Source organism: Miniopterus schreibersii (genome assembly GCF_964146895.1).
Source record: "Miniopterus schreibersii genome assembly, chromosome: 2".
NCBI lineage: Eukaryota > Metazoa > Chordata > Mammalia > Chiroptera > Miniopteridae > Miniopterus > Miniopterus schreibersii.
The window spans coordinates 77,357,440-77,375,984 of NC_138102.1; the positions used below are offsets into that span (position 1 = coordinate 77,357,440).

General features: G+C 46.9%; 1 protein-coding gene across 1 annotated transcript in view; it reads right to left on the bottom strand.

Annotated features, from left to right (window-relative positions):
- Positions 1-3,774: 3,774 nt before the first annotated feature.
- The window catches only part of LOC308552440 (guanylate cyclase soluble subunit beta-2-like), a gene marked incomplete at its 3' end in the record, with an annotated part of 72,173 nt that continues 57,402 nt past the window's right edge, over positions 3,775-18,545 (bottom strand). Inside the window, exons 13-15 of the mRNA XM_081127739.1 lie at positions 16,073-16,224; positions 12,941-13,036; positions 3,775-3,920 (exon numbers count right to left, since the gene is read on the bottom strand). Of these exons, the coding sequence (XP_080983865.1) occupies positions 3,775-3,920; positions 12,941-13,036; positions 16,073-16,224 (394 nt within the window). The remainder of the gene's footprint in view (positions 3,921-12,940; positions 13,037-16,072; positions 16,225-18,545) is intronic.

An 18,545-nucleotide genomic window follows, 5' to 3' on the forward strand; every position in this document is an offset into this window, starting at 1 on the left:
TTAAGCAGTCCATTGACATATCATTATCACATTCTGAAGTTAAATGGCCACAGGATCTATGAACTCTCATCATGCAGTTAATTATTCTTGGATTTTTCTGTGCTCTTGAAACATATTTTATTTATTTAACCATCCCCTGGGAGTACTGGCTGCCTTTGTCCCCATGACACAGCCAGTGGTGTAAAACCTCTGCATCTGTCAGATTTCCCCATGTGCAGCATAATTGCCTGATTTCCATTTGAAAGTACAGCTCTGACATTACAACTACATAGACCCACCAATGATAACAATGACGTGCTGACACCTACAAGGGGACGGGGGTGCGGGGGGCATAATGCCAAATGCACCCTCGCCTTCAGATGGACCAGGCCTGAATTTACAGCTGCAGCAAAGTGGTCCTTGGGAACACCACCACCAACAAAAAAGAATAAAGAAAAAGAAACCAACAGATTAGCATCTGCGTGAGTCTGGTGGAGCCAGATGGCTCTCTGTGGAAATGGAGCTGTCCTGCTTTCCTCCAGTAACCCCGACCAGCAGACAGCAAGCCTGCTACGAAAGGAGAGAAATGATCTCATTCCTCAGCCAGGCACGTGACTTGCCTTCTTTCTCTCACACACAGCTCAAGCTGAAGGAAAGTTGGAAAAGAAGAAAGAGTGAAAAAGAAGGGGCGGGGGAGGTAGGTTGTTACAAAGAATGAGCCAGTCGTAGCCCAGAGCAGGAGTGAGATGCCAGCCCCTGGCCAGGCCTGAGCACTGGAAACCGGACTCGGATGTCCACAAAGGGAGGAGGAAGGGGAGGCAGAGGGGCCCCTGACATATCCTCAGCCCCTCTGCTCATATCCATGAACTCTACCTCCAGAGGCTCGGTGTGTGAGAGGCCGGGAGGTGGGGCAACACCAGCTGTAGACGCCATGGGATTAAGTTCTGGACTCCCTTGGGGAAGGATGGTGGACAGAGTTTTCAAGTTCTTACTAATGAAAATCTCCATCTCTCTTCATGGCTGGAGGCCTGTGAGTTTGTAACAGTCTGGCCTGCTGGAGCAGGTCAGAAGCCAGACCAGCCATCTGCTTGGGTCAGAGTCTGTTACGCCCCTGGACTGTGGCCCGGGGTGGAGGGAGCTGAGGGGGCTGGAGCCAGACAGGTTTTTGGTGTGGGACGATGCCTCTCCTAGAAGGTCCTAAGGCTGGAATGGGGCTCAGCCTGGATCCATTCTGCCTTCCCTGCTGAGTAAGGCATTCACTTCTCATAAATAAATCTGTTATCTGGAGGTCCAGCTGATGGATGCCAAGCAGACAGCAGAGGTGGGTGTTAGAGCATAGCACTTGCAGAGGCTGCAGACGGCCTATGAGCTACTCTGCCCACTTAGTGGGTGTTCACACACCCCAGCTGGCACGGGCTCTGGAGGGCTCCAACCCAGAGAGGTGCATCTAAGAGAGAACTCTCCCCTGGGAGATTCAGGGGCTCACAGGGCATGTCAGCAGCCTGGCTAGATTTCCTGGGCACCTGAAGTTTGTCTTTACCAGTGTTTGCTCCAGAATAAATAGTTGGCTCCAGGGGATACCAAATGCAGGATGTAGTCATTTGTTTATAGTGGGAAATGATTATTTCAATCATAATAAACATTGAACAAAATCCTCTCCATTTTCAACCAGGGCTAGGGCACCTGCTTCACAAGTTCTGGCAATCTTAGGTATAGCTGCCAGCTGGGAGCCGAGGCCCTAAGTTCCTGCTCTTCTCCTTCCAAAAACAAAATAAAAAGCTGCCACTCCACCAAACAACTGCTTTGCTCTTCATCTCTTGGGCAATGCTACCGCTTAACAGAGTTCATAGTCTTGAGGTGGGTTCTTGCTCACAACTAAGCTGAAGGATTTTGAAGGAAAGTATACAGGGAAAGAACAAGAATCGTGAATGGGGTCATCTTTTCTTGTCCCTACTTTAGCAGGGAGACCACTTAATAGAAGCATTTAGAAAAACAAAAATTACTGGCTAAGTGTGGGTATCTCTTCTAAGTTCTGTGTGTATTTCATGTAATCCTCATGACACCCCTATAAGGTGGGTCCACTGATCATTCCCCATGTTACAAAGGGGACACTGAGGCACAGAGATGTTAAGCATTTTTTCCAAACTCACGTATCTGGTAAATGGTAAAGCCAGGATTCAAACCTGGTTCCACCTGGCTTCAGGTTCAGGGTCCATATCTCCAGGCAATCCTGCCTTTTTTGATGCTGCAATAGCATAAACAGCACATGTCCTGCTTAAACTATTTACCAGTACCAGTGGCATGATCTCAGGCCACTGAATCTCCCTGAGTTTCTGTTTCCTCATCTGTCAAGTATCTGGAAGAGCTGTTTTATTAAACCAAGTTGTTGCCAGGAACAAAAATAATGTGTAACATGCTAGTGCCTAGCATGTGGCTGATGGTCAATAAATGTTAGTAGTTACTATTATTGCATCACATTAATCTTTGGGCTTTTGTATTTTAATGAATCCTCACAAAAAAACAAAAAAACAAAACAGAAAAAACAAAACAAAAAACCCACACCTGTGAAGTACATAGGGCAGCTGCTACTAACCCATTTTATAGCTGGTGAAACTGAGATACCAAACCATTGGGCAGTGCAGTCTGAACAAGAACCACATCTCTTGACTCTGCACTTTGCGCTCAGCCTAATCCTGGTTGCTGTAGACCTGCAGACCTGCCTATTTCCAGAAGAGTGGTCTATGGAATATGCATCTGTACTTAGTGTCAGTGAAAAAATAAGTATTATTTTTGTTTTTACCTAAAGAAAATCTTAGGGGCACACAAAATTTTGTGATTCATGCTTGCTAGGACCTTACTTGTCCCCAGAGGCATTAACTTTCAGCACTACCTAGGAGGGATTGGACAGGACCTGACTCTATCCCCAGCCAATCCTAGAGGCAGGAGGTGAAGGAAAGGTGACAGAGCTGAATTCCTTGTTTCATCCTTCTAGTTCCGCACGCCTCAAGAACATTTCCAACCCTCTCCATTGCAGGGGTTTCCACACCTGCAGCGGGAAGCAGTGCAGAGCTTTCTGTGCCATGAAGGCAGCCTGCCAAGGGCCCTGGGAGTCTGGCTGCACTCTGCCTTGATTCCCTGTCTCTCCTAACTCTGCCCTTCCTGTGATTTTCACATTTTCCCTTCCATTTTACTTTCAGCAAATCTCTGGGGAATGCAGTTTTTGTTCTATTGCTTCATGTAATTTCCAAGGCTGAGAATGAAAATTATTTCCTTTCACAAGCCCTGGCTGAGTGTCTTTCACATCCCGTCTGTGTTATGGGGTGATTTATAAACTGTGGGTCTGGGTCTTCCCTCCCCTCCCCATAATCCCATCATCATTTAAAACAAGACACTGCATGTGAGCTCCAAGCCCCGAGGTCAGGGCATCTTCTGAAGGTGGCCACTGGGGCTTTTGCTCAGAGGCAGAGATTCAGTGGAGCCACAGTGATGGGAACATGAAAGGCATTCACTCCTGTTCGAAGAATACAGAAGGGGCCCCACAGCCAAACTTGTGATCTATGAGAATCGAGACCCAAAGTCTCAAAGTATAGGGACTGGCTTTGAACTGAGACTGTAAAAGCACATTTTCCAAACTTGTCAGGATTGTGTTTCATTTGTAGACTTTTATTCTCAAAGGGACAGTGAGGAAGAGATGCAGCTGAAGAAGTTTTGAGCTGAAAAATGAAGTTACTTTACTTTGTTACCATAAAACTGAGATAAGGGAAAAATTAAGTCAAGGGATTCCCTTTCTCTCTGTTACAATAGAGCACAGAAACCAGAGGGCAAAGTGTCACTAACAAAGGGATGTGTCTCTGTCTGATCTGAAGACCGTTCTCTGCCAGCTGCCTCTGCAGAGTCCTGTCCAGACCCTGGAGTCCCTTCAGGCTTCAATTCTTCAGAATCTGAAACAAGATAGAAGGGTGAGCGAATGAGTCAAGCCTCAGACTGGCCTCTGTAGTAAGGGTTTTCTGTCTGAGCCATGCCCCAGAAAACACAGTGTGAGCACTATGGGCTTTCTTTCCCCCCCCCCACCCCCCACCCAGGCAGGAGCTCATCTTCACAGCCCAGGCCAAAAAGGTGCATACAGACCTCAGCCGTGTTGCTACATTATTTTTTTGACCCCACACTGTGACATCTTGTTGGTCGCATACTAAATCTTTTTTTTTTTTTTAAAATATATTATATTGGTTTCAGAGGGAGGAAGGGAGAGGGAAAGAGAGATAGAAACATCAATGATGAGAGAGAGTCATTGATTGGCTGCCTCCTGCATGACCCCAGCTGGGGATGGAGCCCAAAACCTGGGCATGTGCCCTGACCAGGAATCGAACAGCGACCTTCTGGATCCTAGGTGGATGATCAGCTGAGCCATGCTGGCCGGGCACATATTAAATCTTTACCTGTGCATAACTCACATAAGAGCACCAAGCCTCCAGACTTGCTGCCTTGCGACTAAGGTCTGAGCATCAACAGCACAAAGGCTGAGGCTCATACCCAGCATGGCCACTGCTCCTTATTACCATCTCTGGGCCTCATTTATCCTCATCTGAAAAGTGGGAAAATAACGATTACACCTGCTTCCCAGGGTCATTGTGATAATAAAATTAGATGATTTATATAAAGTGATTACATAGTGTCCCAGGTAGAGTACAGACTCAAAGATGCCTATTCTTATTTCTAAGTCTGGAGACCAGGGGGAAAGCACTGGAAAAGCACCACCCCTGGTCTGTGAGCCACAGCAACAGGGAGGGAGCCAGACTCAGAGAAGGAATGGGAACAGGCCTGGATGGAAGACGCTGTCTCCACCTCCTGCTCTCCCTGCAGTTTCATTTGGAAAGGTCAGCATCTAAGATTTGAAAGTCATATATCATTCCCACTTCTATTTTTTTTTCTTTTTACACTAATTAATATTCTAGAGACATTCAAGTTCAGAGATGTTTATGTACTACATTTGAGGCTCTAGTGTCCTAGAAATCAGGAAATGCAGGAAGGGCTTCTATCTTTAGCCTTCTGTTCCCAAATGAATGAATGACTTCTTTCACCATTAGGGGCTGTTAGCACCTCAAGCATCTTCCTGAACCTGGGTCAGTGATTAACTTTGTCTTAAGATTGAAAATAAATGGGTAGTTTTCACCACAATTAGACTGAGACAAAGCTCAATGTGCTAATGTACTAGTCACTAATGAACATAAGTAATGATATACATGTAGAAAAATTTGGGCCACTGGACCTCTCCCCAGTCTCTTTCCAATCTCAGGGCCAGGGTGAGGTGAATATTTGGGAGAGGACCCTCTAGAAAAGAAGGAGGGAGTTCCTGGGACACCTAGAACTATGTCACTTGTGCAACTCCAGATAATAATTCATATGGAGTGCGTAGCACATGCATAAATTGAGGCTAATCTGAGAAGGAATCAAAGTTCATAAAAACCTTCAAGTGTGACATTTTTATAGGGTATGACCAAATTAGAAATGGTTAAGTGGGAATGTCCTTAGCTACACATTCACTATACCACATCTTCCTCACACCCCTGTCCCCCAAAGACGGAATCATGTTCAGCAATATGTTTGTAAATTGTTAATTATTCAGATACGGGGTTTTGTTTTTGTTTTTTGCTAATTCTCTACTAGTTTTATTACTTCAAACACTATTCCTTTCATTTGGAATTACATAGTTTATTACAGTACTGTTTTTCTTTGCGATGTAAGCAGTATTATAATTTTAAAAGGAATTAAATTTTTCAAAAATGGAAACAGGTAGGATAAATGATAAGGAAAGAATGGTTGAAAAGTTTGAGATCAGTTTTGGTACCATTGCAAATAAAGGAAAAAAGAGTTGATTACAGATAGGAATGTAATTTTTTTCTTTTGAGAAGATATGGCTGTCTGCCTCCAGGTCTATAAATGCTCATGGGTACTCCATCTAACATCTTTCTGTGCCTCAGTTTCTCCAGGTGTAAAAGGAGACTAAGTAATACATCTATCTCCCACTCAACTCACAGAAATGTTAAAAGGACCTATGAGAGAAAATAGCCACAAAATAATACCTTGATCAGAGAACGTATTTGTTTTGTGTCTTTGTAATTTTACCAAATGTGGGGGTTACCCTAATGAATATAAAAACAACCAGAAGGGGTTGGAGTTCTTATTTAAGAAAAAAAAAAGGAGGAAATATAGCAAAGGAAAACTTTGCCTTCCCCTATCAGCACTCAGGGTCTGATTATGACATGTGCATGCTGCCAAACAGCACCATTATTGCTTTGTAACCAAGATGAATAATCTATTTTCTGGTTTAACCCATCCACAAAGAATTCTATAAGTAAACTCAACACTAGAAACTAATATTTCTCATATCTCTTAGTCTCTCCTTAGTCAACACTTTATGTATTTTTTCCTTCTAATTTCTCTTCTCAGAAACTTTTCCACTTAGCTTTTCGTTGCTGATTCATTCCTCTCACCTCCACAGCACACTTTTCTCTCTCCTAACCTGGCCATTTTTCATTTTCTTGCTTATCTGTGGTCCTCCTTCTCCATTTCTACTCCTGTTTTTCATGAATTTCTATTAAACTAATTTTCCTCTTTCCCTTTTCACTCCTTGAGGAAAATTTTCCTGATTAACGGGGAAAAAAAGATGATGAGGCAGCTTTGTGTGGGGAGAGGACTGAGATGGCATATTGAAAGCTGGACAGGCCAAGTGTCACTCTTTCAATGTCAGTCGATGCCATCTGACAATTCAAACAAGACTTGGTCAGCCCAGATTTGTAAGACTCTCTTAAAATTTCTACACGAATATATTTGACATTTTAACTCCAACCCAACTCCACAGTTCAGATGGTGGAAGAATTTCCTTATTTACTTGAGGTGAATTCTCATGCATCCTCATTGGCTCTCATAAGACCATTGGTCACAACCCTCTAGGACTGCCTATTAGTGCCACCATTTTCCTACAGTAAATGCTCAGTATTGTGCACATTGTGGAATGTAGCATTCTGGTTAATTAAGTTTTATGATTCATTGAGAATTGAAATGTACATTGTCATACGTTACTAATATCTAGACACCTGGAATAATCTAAAAACAAAAGCTAAATTGAATGACAGTAACCTTTCTTGGAAAATTCAGAGGAGACATCAGGACTCACAGACTAGCAGGGTCATTGCAAGTGTGTTATAAATGTGTAGAAGTACAAGATAATTGGATTTCATTGGTTACAATGTCAATGTGGCTTTTGGTATGTGACAGCACAAGTCGCATGGAAAATGAGTGTACCATGTGAAGCACATATGTCTCTTTAAAATTTCCCTCCTCTGTTTTGAAATGTGTTTAAATGTTCAAAAGAAAGAAAGTCATGACCTGCCAAGTTACAAAACACTGTATGTATAAAAATCCCAGTTTTGTGAGAAAAAGTATATGTGTATACGCATACATAGGCACTGTCACACATACAAGTCTGGGAAGATAAGCAACAAAATTTTGATAGTAGTCTTTCTGGGTGATGGAATTACAGATGCTTTTGTTGTCTTCTTTTGGTTTATCTGTACTTTCTGGTTTAAAAAAATAATAATATTTAAATATTCCTTCTATAATGTAAATGAATGAACAGATAAGTCCTCTTTAGTTGAACAAACCAACACAGCCCAGTAAAGAATTAAAAGCACCTTAGAAATCCATTTCAATATAGATTAAAATGATTAAATTAAAAGAATGATTGCAGAAGAAATATTTTTCTCTTTGGAAAACAACAATCACATGAGTCATGTTCTCTGATGTGAGCTTTGGGTGCAGGTGCTGAGATGCAGGAGTGAAAGCAATGTGCCATTTTAGGAAATGCTGTTACCTTGAGGAATGTAGGTGGTATTTGGGTCATTGCCTAGTTGTTACAAGCAGGGCTGTGTGAGTCATAAAGTATATGACTTGGAGTTACAATAAGGGATTCTTACATTTGCAATTAAAACAACTTCTTATGCATTTCTGCACCTCTTTCTAACCTCCTAGAGAGAATAAAAGATGGGAAACCACCTTTTGGTTTCAATGTGACTCTCCATCACTGGGGTTGGGGTGGGAGTGTTGGCTTGAGCCTGAAGTCAGATCTTCAGTTGAGTCATCTCAGTTGTCTAAGCTCACCTCTCCCAGTAATTCCCAGCAAAGGGCCTGTGGCTGGGCATCTTGTCCTTCTGTACCTCTCAGCCTGTCCCTCCCCCCACCCCCGGCCCTTATTCTGTTTGGTCTCCACGTGTGCAGAGCACTTTCTCTCCTTCCACTTGGTTCCATCTGGGTTAATTTTACAATACATCCTCCTGCTCTGGGGAAAGAACAGGTTGACCATACAGGAGGTATGAACAGAGAAAGGAGCTATGAATTCTAGAAGTGATATTTTTGGAGGAAAACTCCACCAGTGGGAAAATTTTATCCTCATAATAAAAAGGGTGCAATGGATTCCCCAGGTTTTAGGAGAGGTTGTCATTCTAGAATCACCCACTCCCTTGCCTCCTACTTCTACCCACAGGCAAAGAGGCCACACCCTGGAGGACTAGTTCTCCAGCATCTAGAAGCCCCTGTATTCTCCAGAGATCAGAGAGGCTACATGCTTGCTGTGCCCATTCCTGCCATCACCCACACCTTCTCCTAAAGGTTTTCCAAGTCCTCAGGGTGTATCCAGCATCACCTATGCTCTCTGTTGGCCCTGTAGCACCTTGCACTAGGCTGAAGTCCTGACTTCCATGTGGATAGCCTTCTGCCTGCTGATCTAAAGCCCTGTGTATGCAGCAGATCATTCTCACTTTTTTTAATCCTCACCCGACGGTATGGTTGTTGTTTTTTATTATTTATTTTTAGAGAGAGAGGAAGGGAGAAAGAGAGAGAGAGAAACATCCATGTGAGAGAGAAACATCATTCAGTTGCCTCCCAAAATGCACACTGACTAGGGATCAAACCCAAAACCTAGGTATGTGCCCTGACTGGGAATTGAACCAGCAACTTTTGGTGTACAGAATGATGCTCCAACCGAGCCACCCAGCCAGGGCTCATTGTTATTATTTTAAACCCTTGTAATACCTCTTACAGTTTTATGCCAAAACCCATGGATTTGTTAAGTGAATGAATTCTCAACAATAGTGATTAAGCGGTTGTCATACCTGACATGACTTCAGCACTTTACAGTTTTCAGATGAAAAATATCCCCTCCAGTCCTCAAAGCTATCCCAGAAAGCAGACACTCTATGACCTCAGCTTGCAGAATGAGAGAAATGAAGCAGTCTTCCATCTATAGAACATTGCTGTGTTAACAACTCAACTCCTAGAAAGACTGAGGTTAAAAACAGCTATGCCATTCATCAGCCCCAAGTAGAAAAGGTCAGAAGGAGTTAACAGCCACACTTATAAAGGCCTCAAAAGGCTGTTGAAAAGCTGAGAATAGGGGCCCAGGCTCCTAAACCTGGCTCCAAGCCAGCTGGACCCAGGTCATTGGACATGTCTGGGAAAAGCTCTTGTATTGTCAAGACTCTGCAAAGTGAGGGGCAAGGACCTGGCAATAAGTGACCACAAACACATCCAAGAATCATCCATCAGGGGGATTGCAAATAGTGGGAAAGTTCTTCCTGTTGGGAAAATAGTCAGATTTGGAGGAATTGGCAATCCCCCTTCCCCCAGCAGGCAGACCGCTAAACCCTAAACTCAGTCAGGAGAGAGACCCTCACCATTAATGTTATCCAGAGGAACAATTAGAAGTTGGTGTAAGAAGTCCTCCAATTGACATAACCTGCTGTAAACCCAGCAAGTAGACTCCCCCAGCCCATGATCTATAAGGGTGACCAACGGAGAGGGGCCAGGGCTACTTGCCTAAGTGCTGTATGAAGGTCAGCCTGGAACCCATTATTATAATAATTGGGGGAAAAGTTAGGAGACAAGTTGAAGCAAGTTGAAATTTGAAAAACACACTAACAGGGGTCTGACAGATGCCAGTAGAGCCTGCCAGCAGGGACAGCTGGAAGGCCAATTTTTTAGTCAGTACTGAAAGATGGTGGCTTAAATATCTGAGTCAACACACTGATTTCACCCTGGCTCAATACTCTCATTTAATTGCACTGGGGAGTCTCTCCACTGAGACATCTAACACCCAAATACAAAGTGCAGTGAAAGAAAAGTGTGCCATTGAAGTGCAAATGAGATCCTGGGTGCAGCCTGCAGGCCTGGGTCTCACTGAAGCTTGTCCTATTGCCCCAGCTGATGGGCTGGCCTTAGATGGTCAATGAAACCTCCACTTTAAAGAAAGCTGAAGGAAGGTGTGAGCATCCCATCTCAGCTGGCCCTCAGAGAGGGGTCCATGTGTGTGCTTCCTGCCACCACTGCAGCTGCCTGAGCTGCCAAGGCCCTGAGACGTTTTCAAGGAGCGAGAGTCCTCATGGGAGTGAGGCAGGGCAGAGCCTGCTTCCCACACCAGGGAGACAAACAAACTTGAAGATCAAGTCTTATTTCTTCCATTTACTAGTTGTGGGATGTTACATAAATTATATAACATTTTTGAGCTTCTAGTTTCTTACCTGTGCTATGGGAATAGTCATGGGACTGATGTATCAAATGAAATAATGTGGGTAAAATACCCAGCACAAAGTAGTTACCCAACAAATGCCAGTTCTCCACCTTTCCAGTTTCCCCCCAGCAAACAGGTAACCTCAGTTTCTCTAGTTGTTGGTACTGATTTTTGTTCAGGAAAGCAACAGTTAAAGAGGTTCTGAATCAAAGTCCCAGGTGAGAAATGTATGTCCCCTACCTCTAAGTAAGATGCCCAGCCTTGTCCAACCTTGTTGGTTTCCCCTGTGGAGGGATCCCCATGTAGCAGAAGTCTGATAAATGGATTCGTTCACCATCATGGAGCATAAGGAGTCCTTAGACCTCCCCTTCTGAGATGTTTATGGAATAGCCATTTAGGAATACAATTGGCAGAGACCTTCTTCCTTTGAATGTCCCCATGGAGGTCCCGCAGCTTGCCCTAGATTTCATGTTCATACTTTTTGTGTATGGCTAAGAAAGCTCAAGGCCACATTGTCCAAGGCTCCTGCCCACCTCTCTGACTACATCCCCTACTGGCCCCTTCCTGCTCCGTGCCTCTCGAGATACACTGGCCACCTTATGCTCCTCTGAACTTGCCAAGCATGTATCTGCCTTGGAGCATGGTGCAACCTGAAAGCCCCTAGCCAGATAGCCACATGCCTGGCTCTTTTCCTTCATGCGCCTTTCAGCTTAAATGCTGCTCCCTCAGAGAAGACTTCATTGGCCCTCTTCTCCATTACTCAGTTTTATGTTCTTAACATTTATCACTACTTAAAATGATCTCATTTATTTTGTTACATGTTGTCTGTCTCCCTCTACTAAAATGCAAGCTGCCTGGCCAGGCGTGGCTCAGCAGTTGAGCATCGACCTAGGATCCAGGCAATCAGGTTCGATTCCTGGTCAGGGCACATGCCTGGGTTGTGGGCTCGACCCCCAGTTGGGGAAATGTAGGAGGCAACCGATCAATGACTCTCTCATCATTGATGTTTCTATCTCTCTCTCTCTCTCCCTCTCCTTTCCTCTCTCTGAAATCAATAAAGATATATTTAATATATATATATATATATATTTTTTATTTTTTATTTTTTTAAATGCAAGCTATGTGTCTAGTTCAAGGAACATCTCACCCCACAATAGTGCCTTGCCTCAACTCTCTGTATTTGTGGAGCACAAACAGTTTTTTAAATCCACAAACGTTGCATTTCCATACTGTAACAGCACTGGATTACGATGTGAGGACTGAACATTCTCAGAAACATGCAACTGTAGGAAGGGAAGGAGTAGGAGGGGAGGAGAATGCCTCCGGGTAATGGCAGAAAGTCCACTTGAGCTTCTCACTTCCCAGAATCCAAGATTCTACCTGACTCCAGATCAGAATGAGGGACGTTGTGCTCGGTCTTCTCTCACCAGAATTGAACAGAAGGGTGCTGATCACTTCCTAACCTCAGACTCTGGGGTCAACTGGAGAGAAGTCTTCAGGCATCTAGGCAATGCCCAATGCCAAGGGCTCAAGTGACACTCAATCTAAGAGATACTGCCTAATAAAAATAACAATTGCTAACTCTTTATATGAATTGTTAAACTGTCCTAACTCTTCCCATGAATTATCCCATTGACTTCTGAGGCTTTCTCAGTGACCACGGATGGTTTTTTAAAAATCCCTGGGATGTTGTACTCTGTAACAGACATACACTGCTGCCTTGTCTCAAAAGCTTACCTCTATTTGAGTCACTTGAGATGGGGATTCCATGAAAGGAGAGGGCGGCCGGGGCTGCACAAAACCAGAAAGGAGGGGTGCAGGGGTGCTGTTGCTACAGTGACGCATTCTGCAGGCCCATCTCTGGTCCTTTTGCTCCTTTGTGACCCATCCTCAAAACCCAGCTCTTCCTGAGAAAAGCTCTTGAGGGAGCTGAGTGGCTCAGGGGCAGTCAAACAGAGAAACTTCCCATCCCTCCCACCCTCAAGGGCAAAGCAGACAACACTCTGTGGCAGTGCCAGGGCTCTGAGCTCTCTGTGAAGCGCCACATGATGGGCGCAGTGAGGTCTCCAGCGCTTCTCGGGAGCCTCCAGGGAGGGCAGTGTCCAGAGCAACTCTGGCTGGGGGTATGTGGAGACTAACAAGTTTTTCCTAGTATTAGAGACACTCAGAAGGGCCTCCCTGGGACAGTTGGGTGGGGAGGTGAGCGGGTTGGGAGAACATTAAAAAAAGTATTCAAAATACAGCGGGCAGCCAGTCGGAGGCCTCCTGCCCAGGGCCCCAGACTCCACCGGAGCTGGGGCTTTCTGGCTCTTGCCCATCCCATGAGCCACACCCCGGAATCCAGGACTCCCTTCGCATGCCACACAGCCCTGGGCCGGTGCCCTGCTCCGAGGTACTCACCATCTGCGGTGTCACCCTGGGGGGGCAGCCGCCGGCTGGCCGCGTACCTCATGACAGCAACAGCTCTGCTGTCTTGACTTTCTTGAGCACTGGCTTCTGCCAAAAAGCGTGAGGAGAGGGAAGGGTGAGCGCGCGTGTGCTCGCGGACTCCTGGGCTGTGCCTCTGCGCCCGCGGCCCCTGTGCCGCCTGGGTGCCCGTGTGAGGGCTGGGTGCCCGTGTGAGGGCTGGGTGCCCGTGTGAGGCCTGGGTGCCCGTGTGAGGGCTGGGTGCCCGTGTGAGGCCTGGGTGCCCGTGTGAGGGCTGGGTGCCCGTGTGAGGCCTGGGTGCCCGTGTGAGGGCTGGGTGCCCGTGTGAGGGCTGGGTGCCCCTGTGCCGCCTGGGTGCCCGTGTGAGGCCTGGGTGCCCGTGTGAGGCCTGGGTGCCCGTGTGAGGGCTGGGTGCCCGTGTGAGGCCTGGGTGCCCGTGTGAGGCCTGGGTGCCCGTGTGAGGGCTGGGTGCCCGTGTGAGGCCTGGGTGCCCGTGTGAGGGCTGGGTGCCCGTGTGAGGGCTGCGCAGGCGGGAGCCCCGGAAACATCCTGCTCGGAGGCGCAGGAGCCTCACGGGTTTAATGCTCCCTGGAAGGAGGATGAGCAGACACGCCCGCTTCTGAGGGCAGCAGGGGGAAGGAAGGGCCTGAGGAAGAGCTCGCCGCCCGCCCGCCTTCCCGCCGCTGCGCCCTCGCGGGCATCCTCGTGCCGGGAAGAGGCGCCGAGGGGGCGGCGCCCGCCCGTGAGGCCCCGGAAGGGCCCTGCCGAGGCCCCTGCCGCCACACGCCGCGGCCCACCACTAACTCTCAGCGCTGGGGGCACACGCAGATCTCTTCACGTTCATCCTCTTGGTCCCCCGCACGCCTCCCCCAGTCCCCTGCAAAGCCAGTGTGTGTCCCGGCGGGAGCTCACCTGAGGGGAGAGGCCCTGGGGGAAGAGCGTTAGTGTGCATATCAGTGTTTCCTGTCCCCTCCGCCACGGCTGGCTCTGAGGGTCTCCACCCCTAGAGGTTAGTGGGGTCACATTCTGGGGCCTCCGAGGCACTTAGGAAGCAGCGTCAGCACAGGCCTCCCCTGAGGGATCCTGGCCCTCCTGCTCCTGCGGAGCCTCCGGGCTGTGCTCCGCGGGGATGGGGGCACGGAGGGGCAGGCACCCCCCCCCGGAGCCTGGCAGCGGAGGCTCAGGGCCAAGTCCTAGGCTGATGAGGAAGGGGGCGAGGGCAACGCACAGAAGCACAGAAAGGAATAGGCTCCGCCCCCCACTCTGGGTTCCACACACAGGGTTGTGCCGTTTCTCTTTGGAGGTACCTGGCCAGAGGGGTCGGGCCGGGTGGAGACTGGCGTCACCCAGAGGAAGGGGTGACGGTGCTCTGTTACAAGGCATGCCGAGGGCGATTTACTCTCAAAGGGGGCCTTTCCCCAGTTTGCACAGGGACACTATTTAGAGCCCGGTGGGGCTGCCTCTCCCTCTCTGCACCCCTTTCTCCCTCTCGTTTCCCAGGGTGCACACTGAGCTCTTCAGTTGAGGCACCACTACAAATTTCCTACTTGGTTATTTTTGTTTTGTTTTGTTTTCCCAGCTCAGAACTGAAAGCGGGTTAGATTCTACTGACCCAGACCATGTTCTACAATCCTGTTTTTCAAACTGGAAAGTTTGGGAACCCCTGCGTGGGAATGGGAGAAAGCAGTATCAGGTCTGAGCTAGGCATATCTTCCCAGCAAGATTCTGCCATCCCCTGCTAAGGCCTTCAGCTCTGTCTTCCTCCCTCCCACAAGCAGGTGGCAAGAAACCCCCACCCCCTTTACTTTGTCTATTTCTGACAACAAAGAAAAAAAGAGAAAAAATGATTGTTTATCCCTTTCTAGCAACCCTTTGTGCTGGGGGAAGATATGGTGAAAGGGAAGGGGCAGTGTTGGTAGGCAAGGCGCCCAGAGCCTAGAAATTCAGGGACCAAAAACTCCCATGAGGGTGGCTCCTGGGTTTTATTAGCCAGTTATCTATAGTTTTTAGTTTAGATCTTTCTAAACTAGTTTAGTTTAGTGTCTCCATCAGTAAAGTTTTAGTTAATGCCTCCATCAGTATAAATGTGTCCAAAACCTATCACAGCTCACAGGGACACTAAGGTGAATTGGTATTAGAATAAAAGTACTACGAAAACAATTTTAAAACTTCTCCAAATACCCGTAAGTTTGTTGATATAGCCCCAATTATAAAAATAGTAGCCATATTTCATGTCCCAAAGAGACATCTGCATATATTAGCCATGTAAACGAGAAAGCTCTGGATTTAGAAATTTTTCTTTGCAGGACCCTGGAGCAGCTAAGATTAGCTTCTGTCCAAATGAATCCATTTCGTATCCCATTTGGTTCAGAGGTTCACAGTGGTCTGCCTCCTGCTACTGGGTTTCCCTTCTGGTCAGCATTTCTCAGCATTAACCAGGGTTGTTGTTAAGGGGCCCTGACAGGGTGGGATGGATGGGATCCACCTCACAGCTGCTGGAGACCTTGTTGAGTTCTATATGCTGCTTTTTTTTTTTTTTTTTGCTTTTTTTTTTTTTAGCACAAGATGCCAAACAGTGATCCCTGGTCCAGCTTAGCACTGGGTGGTTTTAACCTAAACTCATTCTTTTGTCATTCCTGGAGCTGGGTGAGTCACAGCTCCTTCTGCCCAGGTTTGGAAGCCAGCAGAAAGTGAGGAAGGTGGAAGGTTCCAGTGTGTGAGGAAAGCCTGTTCTGGATCCTCTGAGGCTGGGGAGCAGAGGGAGACTCTGGAGCCATCCCCAGCTACACGAGAGGCTGCTGGGAAAAGCCCATTTCTAGGATAAGGAAGAACCTTGAAAACAAATGCATAAGAGACCCTTAGACTGTCCATCAGCCCAGCTCAAGGATGCAACATAACATCCAGGATGCAAGAGAAGGGTGGTCAGGACAAAATGGTCACACTGATTCTCTGGAGCTGTTACTGAACAGAAGGTAGCAGCTTGGCTGTGGGGAGGGATGATACCCACGCTGACCCTGCAAACCAAAGGACCACACTAAACGTATCCAACATCGTCAGTGGGAAAAATATTCAACACTCACAGTGAGGCTTCTCTTCTTGGCTTACCTTTGTGATCAAACAGAGTTTGAGGTCTCCCCATGATCTCATCCTCTGAGGCGTTCAAATTCTGGATCAGAAAGTATGTGGTCATTTTGCCTTTTCCTTTCACTTGGATTTCACCCCTCTCAATTATTTCAAACCCTTGATTTTCCAGGGCTCTGCACAGAGGGAAAATAAATGCACCAGATATCAAAGATCACAGGTCTGTAACTTGAGAGTTGGTTACAATGGGACAGGTAATGAGAGAGGTGCAAGGCACACAATGGAGGAGGAATGAGACTCTAGGACATCAGGAGGGCCTGCCGAAGGGGGCAGAGAGGCAGGTGGGGAGAGGAGGGAGGTATGAGTTCAGACATTCTGAAAAGGGAGCCAAAGGTAGAGGGAGAACACAGGAGTCCCACCAAATCGCTGTGAGCCGATCACCACCTCTTGCCCTTTTAACACAGGGCTCATATCTGCAGCCCTCACACCCTTACAACCACATCCCTGTGCCCGTGTGTGCACCACCCCTGCATGGTTCTGCAACAGGAGGCTCCTAGGAGATCAGCCCTCTTCTTTCCTTCTTCCCCAAGCACCCGATATGCCTCCAAGGTGTCATCATGTGCATCCTAACTACCCAAGCTTCTCCATGATTTCTGGCTGCCAAGGAACCCAAGAAGAGGGTAAGAGGGACCATGAAAAGGGACAGAGTTATGGAAGGACTTTAAAATGTTTATTTATTTACTGGCTACGGAGAGATGTTGGAGAAGAGTCACGGAACAGTGCAGACTAGCAAAGTTCCCCATTCGTGGTTGGCTGCCTCAGGTCTCAGCACTCATCAACCCCCCTTCTCCTTGGCTGCTTCTGTGAAACTTGCGGACATTTGCCATGCTCCTCACTGTTCCTCATCTGGCACCTTCTCGCCTCATTTTCAAGCATCCGACTGTGCCGCCTACTTTGTGATCCAATTCATCTATGAAATTTTTGCCATTATAGGTGGGACCCAGCAACTTCTCCTCTCATCTGCCACACCCACCTTTTCCTCAGTCTCAGAGGACGACGTGTCTTGCTCAAGGGCACCCTACCCATGCTCCCTTCCCAATTCCTTGGGCCCTGGACCCACAAGCCTCCTCTCCCCTAATCTTCAGCTCCCTCTCCACTTGCATCTTCTCGGCCTACCAGCATGCTAAGGTCTCTTTCATCCTAAGTAGAAGTGAAGAACTTCTCACTTGATCCTGTCCTGCTTTAATCCTGTAAGAATACTCTCTTCCTTTCATTCCTCCACCCATAACCCAGTGTCTAGTCCCACCATTTTACCGCAACTTCTGAAGATGTCCCCCTAACCTCTGGTGAATATTTTCCAGTCCTGTTACTATATTTGACATTTTTATTCAATTTCTCTTCCTTAAAAATATACACAAGGGTGCTTCTCACCCTGAACTTCCCTGGTTCCTTTCTGTTTCTTCCACCTCATACATGGGCTCCTCTTTCTGCAGATGCCACTGTTCTTTTCACACTGCATCCTTCCCCAGGTGATCTTATCAACTCTCATGGCTTAATTACTACCTATATGTTGCTTAGTCCAAGTGTGGATCTCAGCCAACAACTCCACTTCAAATTTCATTCATCCATTTCATAGCATCTTTACCAAGATACCCCACAATCCCTTCTCATGCAACACTTCCACACCTGAACGCGTCATCTGCCCCAGTGACCTGGACTCCTTCTCGCTTGTCCTGTTTCAGATGGTGAGGTTCAGGTTCTAGCTACCCAAGGTGGAGACCAGGCAGGTCCCTCTTTCTCATTCTACATTTTTAGCAGCTACCAAATTCAGCTGACTTTACTTTCCCCCAAATTCCTACTGCCAAAGTCCTGATTCAAACCAAACTCCTAACAGGTCTTCTTCCCATTTCCTGATGCTCATATCTGTCCTCACTTGGTTTGGAGTGGTCCGTGTCCTATAGGACGCTGGCCTTGCCATTGTCTGGGATCTCACCCTCCTCAGGGGCTCTTCCTCACCGACAGAGTAAGCCCTAGCCCCTCAACCAGGTGCACATCCTCACCACTTTCTGCTTTATATTTTCACTCCAGCTAATGAAATTGTTTATAGTTCTCTATACTGACCCTATTTTAGTGTTTATCCTGCTTGTTTTTCACTCCTAATACTCCATTTTGGGCTAAATCCTACTCCGGAACTCCTTGCTCAAGATTCTGCTCAGGAATCTCCTCCTCCACAAAGAATTTCTTTACTGGGTTAGGCACCCTTCCCCCAGGCTCCCAGAACACACACTGTAATTCCCTCCAAGCCTGATCCCCTGGCTTGTATCCAGGCTCTTCTCCTTCCTACCCTACCTGTGACCAGAGGCAACTTACTAACCTTCTTGTGCCTGATTTTTTTCATCGATAGATAATAATTACAGTATATCTTCACAGAGTTGTTGTAACAGTAAATGTACTAACATTATGTAAAAGAACTTAGGATAGAATGTGACCTCTTGTA